Genomic DNA, 17,955 nt, shown 5'->3' with positions numbered 1-17,955 from the left:
CTCTATTGCTTTTAGGAAGGAAATAAGTATTCTATGGAAGAAATTTGAAGTCATTTTAAATTTTGCTTGTGAATTTTATTTTCTTAACCCTGAAATGGAAAAACTATTTTACATTTATATAACCATTTCTTCATTAGTATTTTCTGGCAATAGGCTTTATCTTGAGTGACTTTTCAGTAGAGATACTTGATTTAGGGCCTCTCCAAAAGAAGATACTTTTGTATTATATTTGGTTTGGGAGACCCTACATAAGTTATCTATTGCTGTGTAAAAAATTTACCCCAAAACATAGTAGCTTTCAGACAGTATCCATTTATTATCACTCAGTTTCTGTGTGCCAGGAATCAAGGTATGATTTAACTGAGTCCTCTACTTGTGTCTCACAAGGCTGGAGTCAAAAGTGTTAGCCAGAGCCGGGAACTCATGCGAAGGCTTGACTGGGGAAGGATCTTCCTTCCAAGTCAACTCATTCCTAATCTAGTGCTTTTTTCACTACAACACATATTGGCGGATTGTTAATTTATTTGCTAGTCACATTTGGATCTCATATCCAGCCCAGAGAACATGTATTTCATTTCTTTTTGTTACTCAGTTGTAAGTTTTGTGTGTGGTATGTGTGAGTGCATGTGTGTGTGTGCGCATGTGTGTATGTAGCTAAAGATAGTTACAGATGGGGGCAGGAAGAGAAGAGAATGTTGACAACTTTTTTCTATTTTAAGAATTGCAGTACTTTTTTTTTCCTCCATAGGAGCCTTAGCTGGACCAATTATCGTGGAGCCACATGTCACAGCAGTATGGGGAAAGAATGTTTCATTGAAGTGTTTAATTGAAGTAAATGAAACCATAACACAGATTTCATGGGAGAAGATACATGGCAAAAGTTCACAGACTGTTGCAGTTCATCATCCTCAGTATGGATTCTCTGTTCAAGGAGAATATCAGGGAAGAGTCTTGTTTAAAAACTATTCTCTTAATGATGCAACAATTACTCTACATAACATAGGATTCTCTGATTCTGGAAAATACATCTGCAAAGCTGTTACATTCCCGCTTGGAAATGCCCAGTCCTCTACAACTGTAACTGTGTTAGGTAGGTATGCTTGAATTATGTATTTTGGTGATAGTGGTGAAGATTATAATAAAAATATTTTTGATAAAATGGTTGAAATTTTATTTAACTTTAGGTTTAAAGTAAAGGAATTCAAATATGATTTAAGGTCTTAAAATTTATGGTTCTAGGTTCTCTTTAAATAAAATCTTCTCTGATATATTTATCTATGTAATACTACATAGTTTTAGCTGGTTTCTTTATGAAAGATCATGCTGAGTTTTGATTATATACTAAGTTCTGAGTTTCTTTGACATCTTTATTTTCGTTACTTCCCCTCAAATTTTCAGCCTTTAAATTGCCATCTTAAGTTTTTTCATTTTTAAAAAAACACTGTTTTGCATCTAGAAGTCATAGACACCTCGTGTTTTAATTTTTCATATCAAATTTTATTTCTGCTATTTTAAATTTGCCTAGCTATCTGAATATCGTGATTTTGCTCCTAATAGTGATATTTCACCATTTCCTATCTGACATCTGTTAAAGTTTATGGTAAAATGTTGAAAAAGCTTGTGAACCTTAAGCTACTTGCAGTGAAATGTAAACCAGTTTAGAAATGCTGATAAGTTCTTTTTAAATGATAGAAATGAAGATTGAGGAGTAATAGCAACTGGTGGCTGCTGACATGATAATCTACTGCTTAGGCTCTATTCAAACAGCTACGCTACTAGTAGTGTGGGTAGCTGACAGCTTCCAGCTGTTGGTTCCTTTAAGCTTACTTCAGTTTTTGAGTCAGGGCTTTTCTTTTTGTGAATGACCTCAGGCCAGTGACTAGGTGAGGCAGTGGTAGCCAAGGGTAAGGTCTTCTTGGGGCCAGTGATTGAATAAGATAGTGGTGTGAAGATTTTTACCCAAAGTGGGACTCCTTTAATGGAATCTGCTCATTGGCCTGATGGAGACTTTGTCAAGGTGCTGATATCTCCCCTTCCTCAATCTTCCTTCTCCCTTTTCTCTCAGTTATCACTCCTTAATAAACCTTTTATACTTCTCATATCACAGTGTCTGCTTCCCAGAGAACCAAAGAAGTTAATAGCCCCTAATGTTTAAGAACATAATATTAGTCTCTGAAATATAGGACACCAATTTTGTCCAAATTTATTATATATTTTTTCATGTTGAGAGATATTATTTTAAAATAAAAATAAAATTAGATATTCAAGGCTTAATATGTTTAAGACACTGGCCTAAGAGCTATGGGGAAATATAACTTACATTTAAGAGACTGATATTTTTGAGAAATTTTCTGATTAGAAGGCAAGGCACGAATATCTGAAAACTCACCTGCAGGACATCAGTCGTAACACAGGTCAGGCACGGTGGCTCACACCTGTAATCCTAGTACTTTGGGAGGCCAAAGTGGGTGAATCACAAAGTCAGGAGATCGAGACCATCCTGGCAACATGGTGAAACCCTGTCTCTATTGAAAATACAAGGCGAGGCGCGGTGGCTCAAGCCTGTAATCCCAGCACTTTGGGAGGCCGAGGCGGGTGGATCACGAGGTCAAGAGATCGAGACCATCCTGGCAACATGGTGAAACCCTGTCTCTATTGAAAATACAAGGCGAGGCGCGGTGGCTCAAGCCTGTAATCCCAGCACTTTGGGAGGCCGAGGCGGGTGGATCACGAGGTCAAGAGATCAAGACCATCCTGGTCAACACGGTGAAACCCTGTCTCTACTAAAAAATACAAAAAATTAGCTGGGTGTGGTGGTGAGCACCTGTAATCCCAGGTGCTCAGGAGGATGAGGCAGGAGAATTGCTTAAACTCAGGAGGGGGAGGTCGCAGTGAGCTGAGACTCCACTCAGGCCTCGGCAATAGAGCAAGGCTCCATCTCTTCAAAAAAAAAAAAAAAAAAAATGGGTAACAAAAGTACTGTATGGCTTGACTCACTCCTGTAATTCCAACACTTTGGGAGGCCGAGGCAGCTGGGTCACTTGAGGCGAGGGGTACATGACCATCCTGGCTAACATGGCAAAATCCCATGTCTACTAAAAATACAAAAATTAGCCAGGCATAGTAGTGCATGTCTGTAATCCCAGCTTCTTGGGTGGCTGAGTCCTGAGAATCACCTGAACTCAGGAGTCAGAAGTTTCAGTGAGCCGAGATCATCGCACCACTGCACTCCAGCCTCGGCAACAGAATGAGACTCTGTTTCCAAAAAAAAAAAAAAAAAGACAAGTGCTTTGCATGTGAAAGAGCAAGCTCATGGGGATAAAATCACTTTTTATTTTGCTTTAAATTTTAGTAGTTCCCCTTAATTAATACAATACTTACTGCCTTAACATCCAGGCTGTTTGTTACAAGATTAGTCATTATTTTGCCAATGCATACATCTCTCGCTTATCTATTCTCCTTGATGCTCTGTTTTCAAAAACCCAAGTCTTACCATCATAATAAACTGTTTGCAGGTCTTTTAACCTATGTTTTCATGGATGTTTCTCTTTCTGCCTGGATTGCCTTTTTTTCTGTCCTCTCTTTCTTCCTATATTCTTCTGTGTAACAATTATTCATCAAATCACATCCTTTTAGTAGCCATTCTTGACCGCTTTTCCCTAATCTGATGCTTTTTTGGCTATCATTGTTATGTTGAACATATCTTTATTGTAGCAGTTACCACACTATTGTTTTCTCTACTATAAACATGGTGGACAGTGACTGTGCATTTTAAAATTTAATTTTATGTCCCTAAAGCTCATAAGAGTTTTCAATGTATAGCAGTAATACAGTGTTATTTGAGTAGGATATAGGAATGGATTAGTGAACTTGGTAGTCAAGAAATATTTTGTAGGAGGAAGAGTTGAGTCAGTCCTCAGTGGTGAGTAGGTTTTGGGTAGGAAAATGAAAGAATAGGAAAGTGGTGTTCTAGAATTTGATAGTATATGAACCAAGGCAGGGAAACAAAACAATATGCACTTCACACTTGAACAACATGGGTTAGAGCTGTGTAGGTCCACTTATGCATAGATTTTTTTAAACTAACTGCAAATAGAAAATACAGTGTTTATGGGATGTGAAACCTGCATATATGAAGGGCCAACTTTTCCTTTACACAGATTCCACAGGGCCAACTGTAGGACTTAATTATGCACAAATTTGGGTATACTCAAATTTGTGCATAATTTGGGACCCTGGAACCAACTCTCAGAACCCACCACCAGGGTGTGCTAAGGAACCACTAAACATTAAGGCAAAGTTTTCTTAACCCCAGTATTGTTGACATTTTGGGCCAGGATTCTTTGTTGTAGTGAGCTGTACTATTTGTCATAGACAGCATCTGTGGCCTCTAAACACTGTGCCAGTAAATGCCAATAGCATCCCTCAGTTGTTAAACTCAGAATGTCTCCAGATACTGCCAAGTGTCCTCAAGAGGGGAGCAGGAGTTAGTGGGGAATAACCCCTTGTTGAGAGTCCTGCATTAATGGATCACTGAATAATTTAATGATTGTTCAAAGGATTTATAAAGTACAAGAATTAAAGTTTAGAATTACAGAGTAGGACTATGTTAAAGTAACTTAAATGCTAGGATACGGAATTTGAGTTTTATATTACTGGAAATTCATATTTTGTATACAATAGTTGTGCTGCTTCTCACCTGTCTTCTATTCTCAGACTCTTGCTGTTTAAAACATAGTTCGTGAACCAGAAGCATTGGCATCACTTGGGAGCTTGTTAGAAATATTTTCAGGCCAGGTGCCGTGGCTCATGCCTGTAATCCCAGCACTTTGGGAGCCCAAGGTGGGTGGATGACTAGGTCAGGAGTTCGAGACCAGCCTGGCCAATATGGTGAAACCTAGTCTCTACTAAAAATCCAAAAATTAGCTGGGCATGGTGGGAGCACTCCTGTAGTCCCAGCTGCTCCTGAGGCTGAGGCAGGTGAATTGCTTGAACCCAGGAGGCAGAGGTTACAGTGAGCCAAGATCACACCACAGCATTCCAGCCTGGGTGACAGAGTGAGACTCCCTCTCAACAACAACAACAAAAAATTTCAGACCCCTCTTAGTCTTACTGAATGATAGTCTACATTTTAGCAAGATTCCTGAGTGATTTGTATACACAATGAAGTTTGAGAAACACTGCTTTGATCATATCATATAGATGAATGCCTAACTAAAAGCTCACCTGATTTAGAGAGTAATGCGATGACAGTTGTGATTAGGAAGATGGATCTGGTGTTTTTGATCAACTGAAATAAAGAGGTCCTTAAATCATAATGTCTCAGCCATGAGACTGTGAAGAGTTGCAGTTAATTTTGTAATTTTTGCCACATGAGTGAAGACAGGAACTATTACAGAGGAATAATTAGCAGAATTTTGTAACTGACTGGATATAAAATATAAGAAAAGCTTGAACAGTAACAGGTTTTGAAAGTTTGTGATTAAATGTTACTGCTAATTAAATGGGCATATCTGAATGAAAAGCAGGTGTTGGTGATTGGGAGGATAAAATGATTTTGGTGTTTGGTTTATTGATTTTGAGGATCTCTAGGTTGAAATAACCAGGTGTGGAATCTGAGGCGTCAAGCCTTGTATCAAAATTGAGGAACATTCAGAATCATCTGGGTAGTAATGTTTATCAGATTGAAGTTTTTAAGTGAGATACAAAAGTAGTTGCAGGCCTAGGACTGATTATTTATTAAGAAAGAGGTTAGAAGAAATAGGAAGAATTCACAGAGAGTTATGAGAATAACTCAGAGTAATATATCAAGAAAAGATATGAAAGTTTTTAAGAAAATGTTGGTCTAGAGCCATTTCCACAGTAAGAAGTATGCCCTACAGAAAATGATTTGACTATTTTTTAGTTTCTCCTAAGGACAGCATGTAGCTGGTATAATTCTAAATTCATAGCCTAGGAGTTAATTCATGACTTAAAACAAATACTTTAACACATTAGGATTTAATTCTTTTCAATTGATTGGGAAGAGCTGTGCTGAAGTATCAAATTTTAGAAAGTTAAAGAGACTAGACATTAAAGTGTTGAGTTTTAGATGAGGGGTCTTTGATGACATTAAAGTTTCAATAGAGTGATAGTAGTAGAACCAAATTAAGGGAATGTATAATTACAATGACTGTTTTCCCAAATCTATGTAGAACTTCTACTCACCGGTAAGAAAAAAATAGACAGCTGGCTATAATAGGCATTTTGCAGAAGAAACGATTCCAAATGGCTCATAAACATATAAAAAAATTTTCAACCTCATTCATAATCTGAGATATTCAAAACAAAATCTCAGTGGTATACCATTACATACCTATCAGATTGCAAACACTGAAAGGTCTGTGACAGTATCAGCTGGGTGACAGTATCACCTGGTGAGTATATGAACCAGCAGGAGCTCTAAAATTGGGAGTACGTTAGCACTTTGGAAAGGTTTTTGAAATTATCTGATAAAGTTGAGAATAAGTGCTAGCAATTCTACTACTAGGGATAAACTTGTACACAAATATGCTAACATACATGAATGGAAATGTTTCTTGTAAAATTGTTCAGACAAAGCTGGAACTCCATTGTCCACTAATAAACTATGAAGCAGTTAAAACTAATTCATACAATTGTATGTAAATCCTAATGATCTAAAAATAAAGTAAAATAAAATGAATTCCAAAAACAAGAAATTTAACCTAAATGTTTTGAGTATGAATGAATCTCCAGAACATAACGTTGAGTCAAAGAAAAACTACAAAAATACATATAGTCCAGTTCCATTCTTAAAAAGTTCAGAAACAGAGTAAACTGTGTTTAGGTTTGCATTTCTTGGTCTTAGAACTGTAGTGAAAAATAAACAGTTGATCTCCAAAGTCAATATAATGGTTTCACATTGAGGCAGGCAGAGTTTTAAGATATAGCAGAGAAATGTGAGGAACTTGTGAGGTTCCAGTAATTTTGTTTGTTAAGATGTGTGATGGTTACATGGATGTTTGCTATAAAATTGTTCATTGCATATGCTGCATGTACTTTTTCATTTGTTATTTTACAATACATCTTGTAAAAGGACCTACGTAAGGAAAATAATCATATCCATGACAGGAAAATGTGAAATAAAAATAGATTTCAAAGTAAAATGTGAAACAAAAATTGGTTCTTACAATACCATCTGTTCTTGATGGTACTGAAAGAACCAATCTGAAATCCTGGAAATGAAAAAAAAAATCATTGAAATAAAAACTCAATGCATACAGTAAACTAAAGACTGGACACAAAATTTTATGAAGCCAGTACTGAGGAATTTACACACAAAGAAGTACATAACGATCACTGGAAAATGTGAAAAGATAGCTAAGAGATATTGGGGGCCAGAGTAGATGGAGAGGTTCTAAAATTGTTGCTTTACCCTGCGGAACCTTCTTATATCAGAAGGATGGGTGGTATGTACATTCCAACAAACTTAACTGTTTGTGATGTTACATGTTAGCATGAGCTTAAAGTATATGTTGTAAATAAAAGTAGTAGAACACCTTAGCAACCCTAATTGGTTGTTTTAGATACATGAGCAGTTAAAGGTTGAAAGTTTAAAAGGCAGTGTTTTAAATATAACTATTGAGTCACTTACTGGGCGAAGAAAAACAATTCATCTTCAGTGGGTATGCTCAAAGGAACTTATTTTTTCTTAACATTTTAATAGTCATAATCATAACTTATTTTTAAAAGTATTTGTTTTAAAATTTTTTTTGCTGTAAAATGAAGAGATATATATGTATATCCTTATCTTCCAGAGAAGTAGTATCTTTGATCTCATAAAGGGAATTGTGATCTACTTCACAGAAATTTTTTGTATAAAGTTGGAGGGAATTCATCTGTCCCTGAAGGAATGTATATTTTTATCAGGTAAAGCCATCTTTGTAGTGGTAGTATGAATTCTTGGTTTCATTTGTCCTAGACTGTAATTGATGATGGCATTACCTAAAAAGTGTGTGTGGATTTTATGTGCATTTTTTTCCAAGAATGTAATTGATGATGGCATTACCAAAAAAGTGTGTAGATTTTATATGCAGTTGTCCTTAAGCTTGTGAAATATGTCTAGATGTGACTTGGAAAGATAAACATATTCTTGTTTGAATGTAACTAATTTTTAAAAAAATATTTAAACAGTTGAACCTACTGTGAGCCTGATAAAAGGGCCAGATTCTTTAATTGATGGAGGAAATGAAACAGTAGCAGCCATTTGTATCGCAGCCACTGGAAAACCCGTTGCACATATTGACTGGGAAGGTGATCTTGGTGAAATGGAATCCACTACAACTTCTTTTCCAAATGAAACGGCAACAATTGTCAGCCAGTACAAGCTATTTCCAACCAGATTTGCTAGAGGAAGGCGAATTACTTGTGTTGTAAAACATCCAGCCTTGGAAAAGGACATCCGATATTCTTTCATATTAGACATACAGTGTAAGTAAATAGTAACATTTGCTTTTTTAATATTTGTCAGCATATTTATCAAACTTTTTAATTTGAATATTTAATAGCTTTTCCTTGTTTTTGTTTTAATTTTATGTTTTCGTGGCAATTGTATTTAATCAAAGCATTTTTAATCACTTTTGTAAAGATGAACAGATGACTTTAAAGTTGCTCTCCAACTTAAAACTGTGTAACTGTTTCCTTTTATGATCTTAAAAGTTGGCTGGACTTAGGGAGTTCTGGCAACTTGTACCTCAAAATGTACAATGCTTAAGGACAAACAACTTCTATATTCTTATTAATTGAGCTGTTACTCAGTTTCACTGATGCGTCCCATCTTGTTTTCTTTTTTGAGATGGAGTCTTACTCTATCACCAGGCTGGAGTGCAGTGGTACATTCCCGGCTCACTGCAGCCTCTGCTTCCCTGCAGCCTCCGCCTCCCAGGTTCAAGTGATTCTCCTGCCTCCCAAGTAGCTGGGACTTAGGCTTGTGCCACCACGCCTAGCTAATTTTTGTATTTTTAGTAGAGATGGGGTTTCACCATATTGGCCAGGCTCGTCTCGAACTCCTGACCTTGTGATCCGCTAGCCTCGGCCTCCCAAAGTGCTGGGATTACAGGCATGAGCCACTGTGCCTGGTCTTGTTTTCTTTGACTTCTTTAGATGCATATTAATCAGTTTGAAAATCTGTATTTTTCAATATTATTTCTAATCTTGTCTCATTGGTCATGTTATAAGCATTTTTTTAGGTAAAAAACAATATTTTAAAGACATAATTGGATAATAACCATTGTAGATACAGGTTCAAAGCTGAGCCACCTTATTACTTGTATACTTTTGTTAAGGGATACTTTCCTCTGTATGTGTTTATATATTCTTTTCTATCTGCTTTTCCCTTTAAAAAAAGTTTCTTAGTTTTTAATGCATTCTTCGTGATTTGTATACCATTTAAAGATTTGGAGTAGGTGATGGCTGCAGATAGTTCATAGCAAGGATAATGAAAATTAGGCAGATTAGAGATAACATTAGGAAAAGTATTTAGGTTCTGTCTGCTTTTACTTTTATCCATGTGCAGATTATAATCTAGGTGTTATTGAAGGAGTTGTTCTCTTTTTTTGTTGTTACTACTTGCGTTTTGATATGACATGAATGGAATTTTAAATTACACAAGTTCATTACTTTGGTGTAATGGTTTTTAAAGCTAATTCCCAGGATCTTTTTCAACATTTATAGGGTTAACTGGAAAAGCCATAGTTTACAAAATGTTACTCCCATTGCATTCTTAAATGCTAATACCGTCTTTTCTCAATTCTCTGGAGAATCCTGTTAAGATTTTTCTTTTTCCTTCCCCTACCTTGCTTTTACAGAATCTTTTTTCTTTTTCTCATAAAATTCAGATCCCAATTGTAAGTTAATATATTTTGTGTATGCATATATGTTTTCCTTTTAGTGTCTAATAATGACTGATACATTCATCAATTTGTATTTTTTTGTTTGCTTGAATGAAATCTTAGATATATTAAGTATTTCTTCTAATGTTAGTGTTTATAACATGGTTTTGATTTATTGGGTTGCCCCTAAAATATTTTTGAATAGTCATGACTTTTTTCCTTCTGTAAATTAGAGACCTATAAAACATGTAAACAAATTTAAATATTGCCTTATATCACAAACTTATACCTCAAAATTTAGAGATATCCTTTTGGGATACTTTAATGCCTTTTATAAACTTTGCTTTCCAGTAGGACAGTCTTCCCTGGCAGAGGTAAAGACTGACCTGGTCTCTCTCTACCTCATCAGATCATGTGCTGCTAAGTTAGGTTTCTGTGTAGTTCACAGAAAGATAGTCTCTGCATCATACATAAGTAACACCTCTGTAGCGAAGCCTTTTATCACCTTCTCCACTCCATCCCCAATCTAAATTAGGCCTTTTTTCTTATCTTCTCTCATAGCATCCTATTCTTTTTCTTCTTGGCCCTCATAGAGTTTTAGTTAAATATTTTTAAATGCCATCTTCCCTATTACTGTTAGAATGTAAATTTTGTGTATCTAAGTCTATATGTATACCAAACACCTAAAAGAGTATATTATTTCTAAGTGCCATTCCTGGCACCTACAAGGAGCTAAACAGAATGATGGTTGAATGAATGATAGGTATTGGACTTAATAGTTTGGAGATACATATTTATATTGCTGGTAGGTATGGATAATTGCCCGTTCAACTAGTTATGACTTTTGGGTACATGGAATGCATAAAAGTTTGTTTTAGTACATTTGAGACCCTAGATAATTTACTTTAGTTGTAAGTATGTAGTCATAGAAAGCCTGTTTTTTTAACATGACCCCAAAATATTAATTGTAACATAGGGAATCTAATCTTTGTAATTGACCTGTTACCTCTTAGAGGATATTTCCTTTTAGATTAAACATCTCTTTAAAAACTGTTTTATATGGTGAGTTGGTACTACATAGTACTTAAATGCCATGTCTTATTTAACTAAATACTATATTTGCTTTGTCCTGTATCTCTATATCTCATATAATAGGATTCTTTTATTTTGCTCTTGGTGATTATAGGTTTATGAATATTCCTTAACATTTAGCATGTCCAATTACTCAAACTGTATGTACTATAATTACCCATTTGGGGGTACTCATTCTCCATTCATTTCATTCTTTCAGCCAGCCAATACTTTTGGAGTAGTGTCTTCCATATAGATTATATATGTTGAGATTAAGGAAAAATGATTCCAGTTTCAAGACTTAGTCTATCGTATCAATAGATGTTTTACCATGTATATTGCATTTATCATTAACAAAAGATAATCTGTCCTTTCATGCATTTATTTTATAGATGCTCCTGAAGTTTCAGTAACAGGTTATGATGGAAATTGGTTTGTAGGAAGAAAAGGTGTTAATCTCAAATGTAATGCTGATGCAAACCCACCACCATTCAAATCTGTGTGGAGCAGGTATGTTATACTTTAAAAGTAAATTATCTAAAAGTGAAACGTTCTTAAATGCACGTTCAAAATTGTTTTTGTCTATGTAATACATGATTATAGTATTAGCAGAAAATTTTAATTACTTTGTCTTTTCTTGCCCTACCTGTCCCCACCTTCCTACCCCCTCAGTTCTATTCTTCAGAGGCTACTTTAGCAATTTTAGCAATTTCTTATGGTTAGTTACAATCACAGGCCTTAAGCTGCTACTTCTTAATACTTTTTAACATTGACTGTTGACTTCTTAGTTAGATAAATAATTATAATTTTATGTCTACTCCTTTATTCACAAACACATCCTTATACAAACATTTTTTTTTGACATGACATTGTTGACTTCTTAGTTAGATAAATAATTATAATTTTATGTCTACTCCTTTATTCACAAACACATCCCTATACAAACATTTCTTTTTTTGTTTCTTTTTTTTTTTTTTTTTTTTGACACGTGTGTCTTGTTGGTACCATCCCCTCCCCCTTCCCACCCCTGCTGCCCAACCAAGACCCCTCCATTCCCACCACCACCCTGCAGCTGTTGCCCTTCTCCAGGCCCCCAATACCACCCCCCCATTGCCCTCCCTTCTCTTCCTTTCCCTCCCCCATAACCCTTCCCCAGGCTCCTCCCACCTCAGAATATTTTTTTTGTTCCTAAGTTTATCATGTGAGGTGGGGGTGGGGGGACTGGTTAGATGGAGAGGATGCCCCGCTATTCAGAGGTCCTACTGAGTGGGCACACCTTTTCCCCTCGAGAAAACCCTGTTTCTATCAGAGAAATGGGCAGAGGCCTCTCCCTGGAACTTGAACCCCTCTGTCTCTGGAAACATCCCAAAGCAGGCCCAACCTGCCATGTTCCTTTGTTGGGGCACAGAGGGAATGGAATCTTACCAATAAGGTGAGAAGAGCTTGAGAGAATACCAAGGACGGGCCCACCCTTATCCCTCCTCCCTCCAAACACCTCAGGCTAAAAGGGGAGAAAAAAAAAGCACCAACAAAGAGTTTAAGATAGCAATTCCCAGCTTTTTCAAATATGAAGCATTTTTTAACCAACCCTTTTTTTAATTCTTAAATTCTTGTACAGAACTAAACAAATTTATTAACATTCTACTTTTACATTTCTTATCGACAAACAAGAAATAAAATTCATGAGCCAAAAAACCCAAAACAAAACTAAAAACAGGGAAAAGCTTATAAAACTAAATACAAACATTTCTACCTTTCATAGTCCACGTGAACTTTTAGCTGCTTTTAATTAAACTCAGTAATCACTGTTTGCCTCTCTAGGACAGGTAAATATTACTAAGAACTAAATAATATATCAGACTTCTGTTTTCTCTTGTCTACAGCCATTTGTTTTCCCTATGGCTAATATTGGCCTCTTTACTTGTATAGTTACTATGTGCATAATTTCCTTTCTATGAAATTTCAAACTGTTATACTAAGGTTTTTATTCATATTTTGTCAGTATTTAGGGCCCATTTTGATCTTCAGATGAGTATCTATCAAGTTGAATACTTTTCTTATTTTTTGGTCATTTCCTTTTTTTTTTTTGAAGGAAAATTTGTATGGTTTTAATTATTTTTATGTACAGAAAACTCAACAGTGTACATTTAACCCAGTTTCCTGGCAAGTTCTTTAGCCTTTGCCTTTTCGAGCTTGGCGATGCGAGCCACAGACTTGGGACCCAGGACATTGCCTCCCCAGTGACGGCGAATCTCATCATATCTGTCATTGTAATTGGTGCGTATAGCTTCCACCAGTTTAGCCGAAGCACCTTTGTCTTCTGAGTTAACCTGTGTGAAGGCCACAGTGGTTCAGGTCTTCCTGTGAACTAGACATCCCAGTCTTGCCTTCCCCTTGATAATGCAGTAAGGGACTCCCATTTTATGACACGTGGCAGGCAAGAAGACAACCAGCTCAATGGGATCCACGTCATGTACAATCACCACCAGCTGAGCTTTCTTGTTCTCTACCAAGGTGGTGATAGTGTTAACTCCTGCTCAAAGGACAGGTGGTCTCTTAGTGGGGACGTCCCCTTTGCTAGCCGCTTTCTTCTCGGCCTGGGCCAACAGCCTCTGCTTCTTCTCTTGCTTTGTCTCTGGTCTATACTTGTGGGCCAGCTTAAGCAGCTGAGTAGCTGTTTGGTGGTCCAGGGCCTGGGCGAACTGGTTAATTGCAGGAGGCACTTTCAGCCGCTTACAGAGGATGGCTCTCTGCCGCTGCAACCTGATACAGCGGGGCCATTTCGCAAAGCGGGTGAGGTCTCTTTTGGGCTGGATGTCCTGCCCAGTGCCAGAATTCTTAGGCCTTTTCTCAAACATGGGATTCACCCCTTTTTTGCCTTCTGCTTCTTCATGACAGCGGGGGCTGGAGCCACCTTCTTCCCCTTAGCCTTCTTTCCTTTCGGCATCTTGGGCGGCAGGAAGAGAGCTCCTTTTTTTTTTTTTGTTTTTTTTAATTCCTGTTCACTCTTTTTAGAACTCCTATTTATTGTATAATAAATATTCTTTTTTTATATATTTTCAGATGATCTTACTGTTCTTCCTAGAAGGTTTTCTTGATTTAAAAAAGAAATTTCCATTGACTTGATACAAAAAATTTTTTTGGCCTATTTTCAGTTTGTAAGAGCATCTTCTCATATGAGAATGTACTTTATTCTCATTGAATATTCTTTAGAGAATGAGAAATGCTCTTATAAACTGAAAATAGGCCAACAATAAAAATATGTTATTTTTATAGCACCTTTTTCTTGTTTCATGAGTGTAATATCTTTCTTATTATTCCTGGGGATACTACAGTTATTTCTTCCCCAGAGAGTTTTTTCTGCATACCGTCAGTATACAGAGTTTTTCCTGTATACTGTCTCTTTTCCCTCCAAGTTCTTTGGTTTTTGGTTTGGTCTTTCATTGTGTATATATTTCTTAATCTTGTTGGTTGTCTCGTCTTTCACAATGAAGCATTAAAATAAAATGCTTAGTGGATGCTTTTTCTGTGGTGGGGATTGTTCATTAAGATTCTACTTAGAGTGATCAGATAGAGCTGTGATTATTTTCCTGGGGAGGCTCCAGATATTACTAATAGAAGAGTGTAAGTCTTTACTTCATGGCCAGTTTATTTCTAGAATTAACCTGCATTTTATTTGCCTGAGAGAGAAATGTCTGGTATTTGTACAGAGTTGGGAGGAATCTATTGTTTTGTTGTGCATCTTTTAACTAGCTCTTGGCCTCCTTCTAGTCTTCTGAGGTATAGTGAGTCAAACTCCAAATTTTTTTTTTGATTTTTTGACCAAATTGGCTGCTTTCTCATCCATGTGCCTTTTGTAAGCAACTCTTCATCTTCAAGTAAAACTTTTCAATCTTGGCACTATTGATATTTTAGTCTGATACCTCTTTTTTGTAGTGGACAGTCCTATGAATTGTAGTGTATTTAGAACTATCCCTTGGTTGAGGAACACTGACCTCTAAGGCATATATTGTTTTTAAATCTATTTTCTATCTTCTGAAAGTTTGTTGAATCATCTTGTCTGTTGAATTCATAAGGCATATATTGTTTTTAAATCTGTTTTCTGTCTTCTGAAAGTTTGTTGAGACATCTTGTCTGTTGAATTCCGCCTCCTGTTTTCTTTTCTCCTCTAGCATTTTTAATAACTTTTTAATTTCTGAACTCTTTCTGGTGAGATTTCATGGGAATTAGGAAGCACTATATCTGGTCAATTGGTTGTTTTTAAGCATAAATACTATTTTTTAAAAGTAGAGAAAACCTTTTTCATTTTCTGTTTTTTTAAATGGGAAGCAGTCATTAGTTAAGATGTTTATTTGATAGAGTATTCTAAAAGCAATACAATTCTGGATTCTCATCCCAGTAACTAAATTTACAGATGTATTTTTTGAGTAAGCCATTTACTTTTAATCCTAAGTTTCCTTGCCAATAACAGTACTTCACTGAGTTTTTGTAAGGGTACAGACAGTGGATATAAGTTGTGTAACGTAGATAGAAGGGCATAGAACATGCTTTCGTTGTAGGTTTAATGTGATATTTAGATATTTCTAACTCTACATCATTTTACAATTTTTCTGAGAATTAAAGGGATTAGAAGGTTGAGCCTAAAGTACAAAGGTAAAGACATATAGTTCATTTTCATTGTTATCCTTGTAGAAAGAGTTTACCTTTTGAAAGCCGATACTTGCAAAAAGTTTCTTTCCAAAGCCCTCAAAAAAAAAAAAGATTGGGTGCTTTTGTTTTCATTTTTTAAACCTGTAAGCATATTATCTTTATCCTCAGTGCCGAATTAAAGTGCTACCAACTCCAAAGTATTTTACAGATTATTTTTCCACTCACTACACTTGAGATTGCAAAACAAAATTATTCTATCTATTCTTCAGTGTTGATTTGCTTCTTTCCACCTTTTTATTGTTGGTTGTTCTTATTCCCTGTGTAATAAGTTGTCGATCTTCTATGTACTTACATTGTTGAAAATAGAGACTACATTTTATTTACTTCCATATCTCAGCACCACTGGCAGAGTGGAGTATGTCAAATAGTGGGCTGCTAGTAATTGGATGAAGGAATAAATGAATAAACTTTTTGAAAATCTACTTAGCCTAAACTGTAGTAGTTAAGGCCCTGGGTTTACTTGACTTTTTAATCTTCTTATCTTTTATTTATTTATTTATTTATTTATTTATTTATTTATTTGAGACAGAGTGTTGCCCTGTCATCCAGTCTGGAATATAGTGGTGTACTGTTGCCTCACACAGCCTCTGCCTCCAGGGTTCAAATGATTGTCCTGCCTCAGCATCCTGAGTAGCTGGGATTACAGGCACTCGCCACTATGCCCAACTAATTTTTGTTTTTTTAGTGGAGACGGGATTTCACCATGTTGGCCAGACTGGTCTCGAACTCCTGACCTCAAGTGATATGCCTACCAAGTGATATGCCTACCTCTCAAAAGTGCTGGGATTACAGGTGTGAGCCACTGTGCCTGGTCTTACCCTCTTATCTTAAAAACAAACAAAATAACCTTTAAGCATTAAAAACACTCTGTGTGTGTGTGTGTGTGTGTGTGTGTGTGTGTGTGTGTGTGTGTGTATTTTGGTACCCTCAAGTTAGAAAAGTGATTTTTAGCAGTATGATTAGTTCCATTATAATGAATGGCTTTAGAGTTCTCATAGCGGGACTCTTTATGGTTTACAGTAATAGGTATACTAGGTATAGGACCTCTTAGCCAAATCAGTGTAAATACTGTTGAAAGGAGTTATTATTGACACCAAATGGTGTCTTGCTTTTTATTGTCACAGATGCTCACCTTACAAATGAAATTATTTTATAAGACCCATTTTGCTGCTTTAGAAACTATCTTTGGATGGAACACAGTGTCTATTTGTATTAGCATTAAATGATGCTCTATAAATATAGAGGGTGCTAAAACATTATTACATATTTAAGTGAGATGACTTCATTAAGATTGTTGTAGATATGTCATAGGTGATTCAGTGAGAATTTTAATTTCTCTGATATTGTATGTATGTATATTATCTTCAAATAATATATTTTTCCAACTTCCAGTTTAATGAATAAAATTTTTTTTATATTTTTTCTCTGCTTTTCTCCCATTTTATTATGTTGGCATAGCAACTCTTACATGGACTGCTGTTTTGGAAGAATGGGTGTTCTTAATGGCCTTTATTAGTTCATCTTTATTAAAATGAAAATTTGTTACTTTTTGTATACTTTCTTAGTGAATTTTGTATAAAAGATACTTTTTTATTTTGACTAACATCTTAAACGTTTAATGTCTCATTTTAACTAGCTGTCAATAAATGTAGTCTGAAGATATTTAAAACAATTTTATGCATTTTAAAATCTAGGTTGGATGGACAATGGCCTGATGGTTTATTAGCTTCAGACAATACTCTTCATTTTGTTCATCCATTGACTTTCAATTATTCTGGTGTTTATATCTGTAAAGTGACCAATTCCCTTGGTCAAAGAAGTGACCAAAAAGTCATCTACATTTCAGGTAAGTTACTATCTGCTTGCAAAATATGTTATTTAAAATATTTCCAAATAATCATCATAACAGTATGATCCTAAGCAATAGTTTTTACAGGCAAAGATACAGATTCCTCAGTGAGAAGTTTTTCCAAATAATCTAAAAGGAATATGATAAAATAACCCTATCCTGAGATAGGTATGTAATGTGGCATCCTATATTGAAATGTCAAAATGTCTATGCAACAAGTTTGTATACATTTTGATGCCTGTACATATAGTTAATTTTTTAGCTCAACAGTATTGACTATTTAATAAATAGTATGACTTTCTAGATTCTTTTATCCTTATACTAAGAACAAGTAATGATTTTTTTTTCTTTTCCTTTGATGGCCAGTTTGTACACAGTTGTCTGGTAAATAAAATGGAATATTAAATTTGATGTCTTGGCTTGTTAAATAACATT

At 35.7% G+C, this 17,955-nt stretch overlaps 1 protein-coding gene across 5 annotated transcripts in view; it reads left to right on the top strand.

The window, feature by feature from the left end:
• NECTIN3 (nectin cell adhesion molecule 3) overlaps nucleotides 1-17,955 on the top strand; it is a 136,489-nt gene that overhangs the window by 41,879 nt on the left and 76,655 nt on the right. For all 5 annotated transcript variants that reach the window (XM_017547835.2, XM_017547836.1, XM_037745458.1 and 2 more), the window contains exons 2-5: nucleotides 749-1,090; nucleotides 8,194-8,490; nucleotides 11,354-11,471; nucleotides 17,366-17,517. In XM_017547835.2, the coding sequence (XP_017403324.1) occupies nucleotides 749-1,090; nucleotides 8,194-8,490; nucleotides 11,354-11,471; nucleotides 17,366-17,517 (909 nt within the window). The remainder of the gene's footprint in view (nucleotides 1-748; nucleotides 1,091-8,193; nucleotides 8,491-11,353; nucleotides 11,472-17,365; nucleotides 17,518-17,955) is intronic.

This window comes from Cebus imitator, unplaced genomic scaffold (genome assembly GCF_001604975.1).
Source record: "Cebus imitator isolate Cc_AM_T3 unplaced genomic scaffold, Cebus_imitator-1.0 Scaffold201, whole genome shotgun sequence".
Lineage (NCBI taxonomy): Eukaryota > Metazoa > Chordata > Mammalia > Primates > Cebidae > Cebus > Cebus imitator.
Note: the sequence above shows the minus strand (reverse complement) of the source record. Positions and strands in the feature narration are given on the sequence as shown.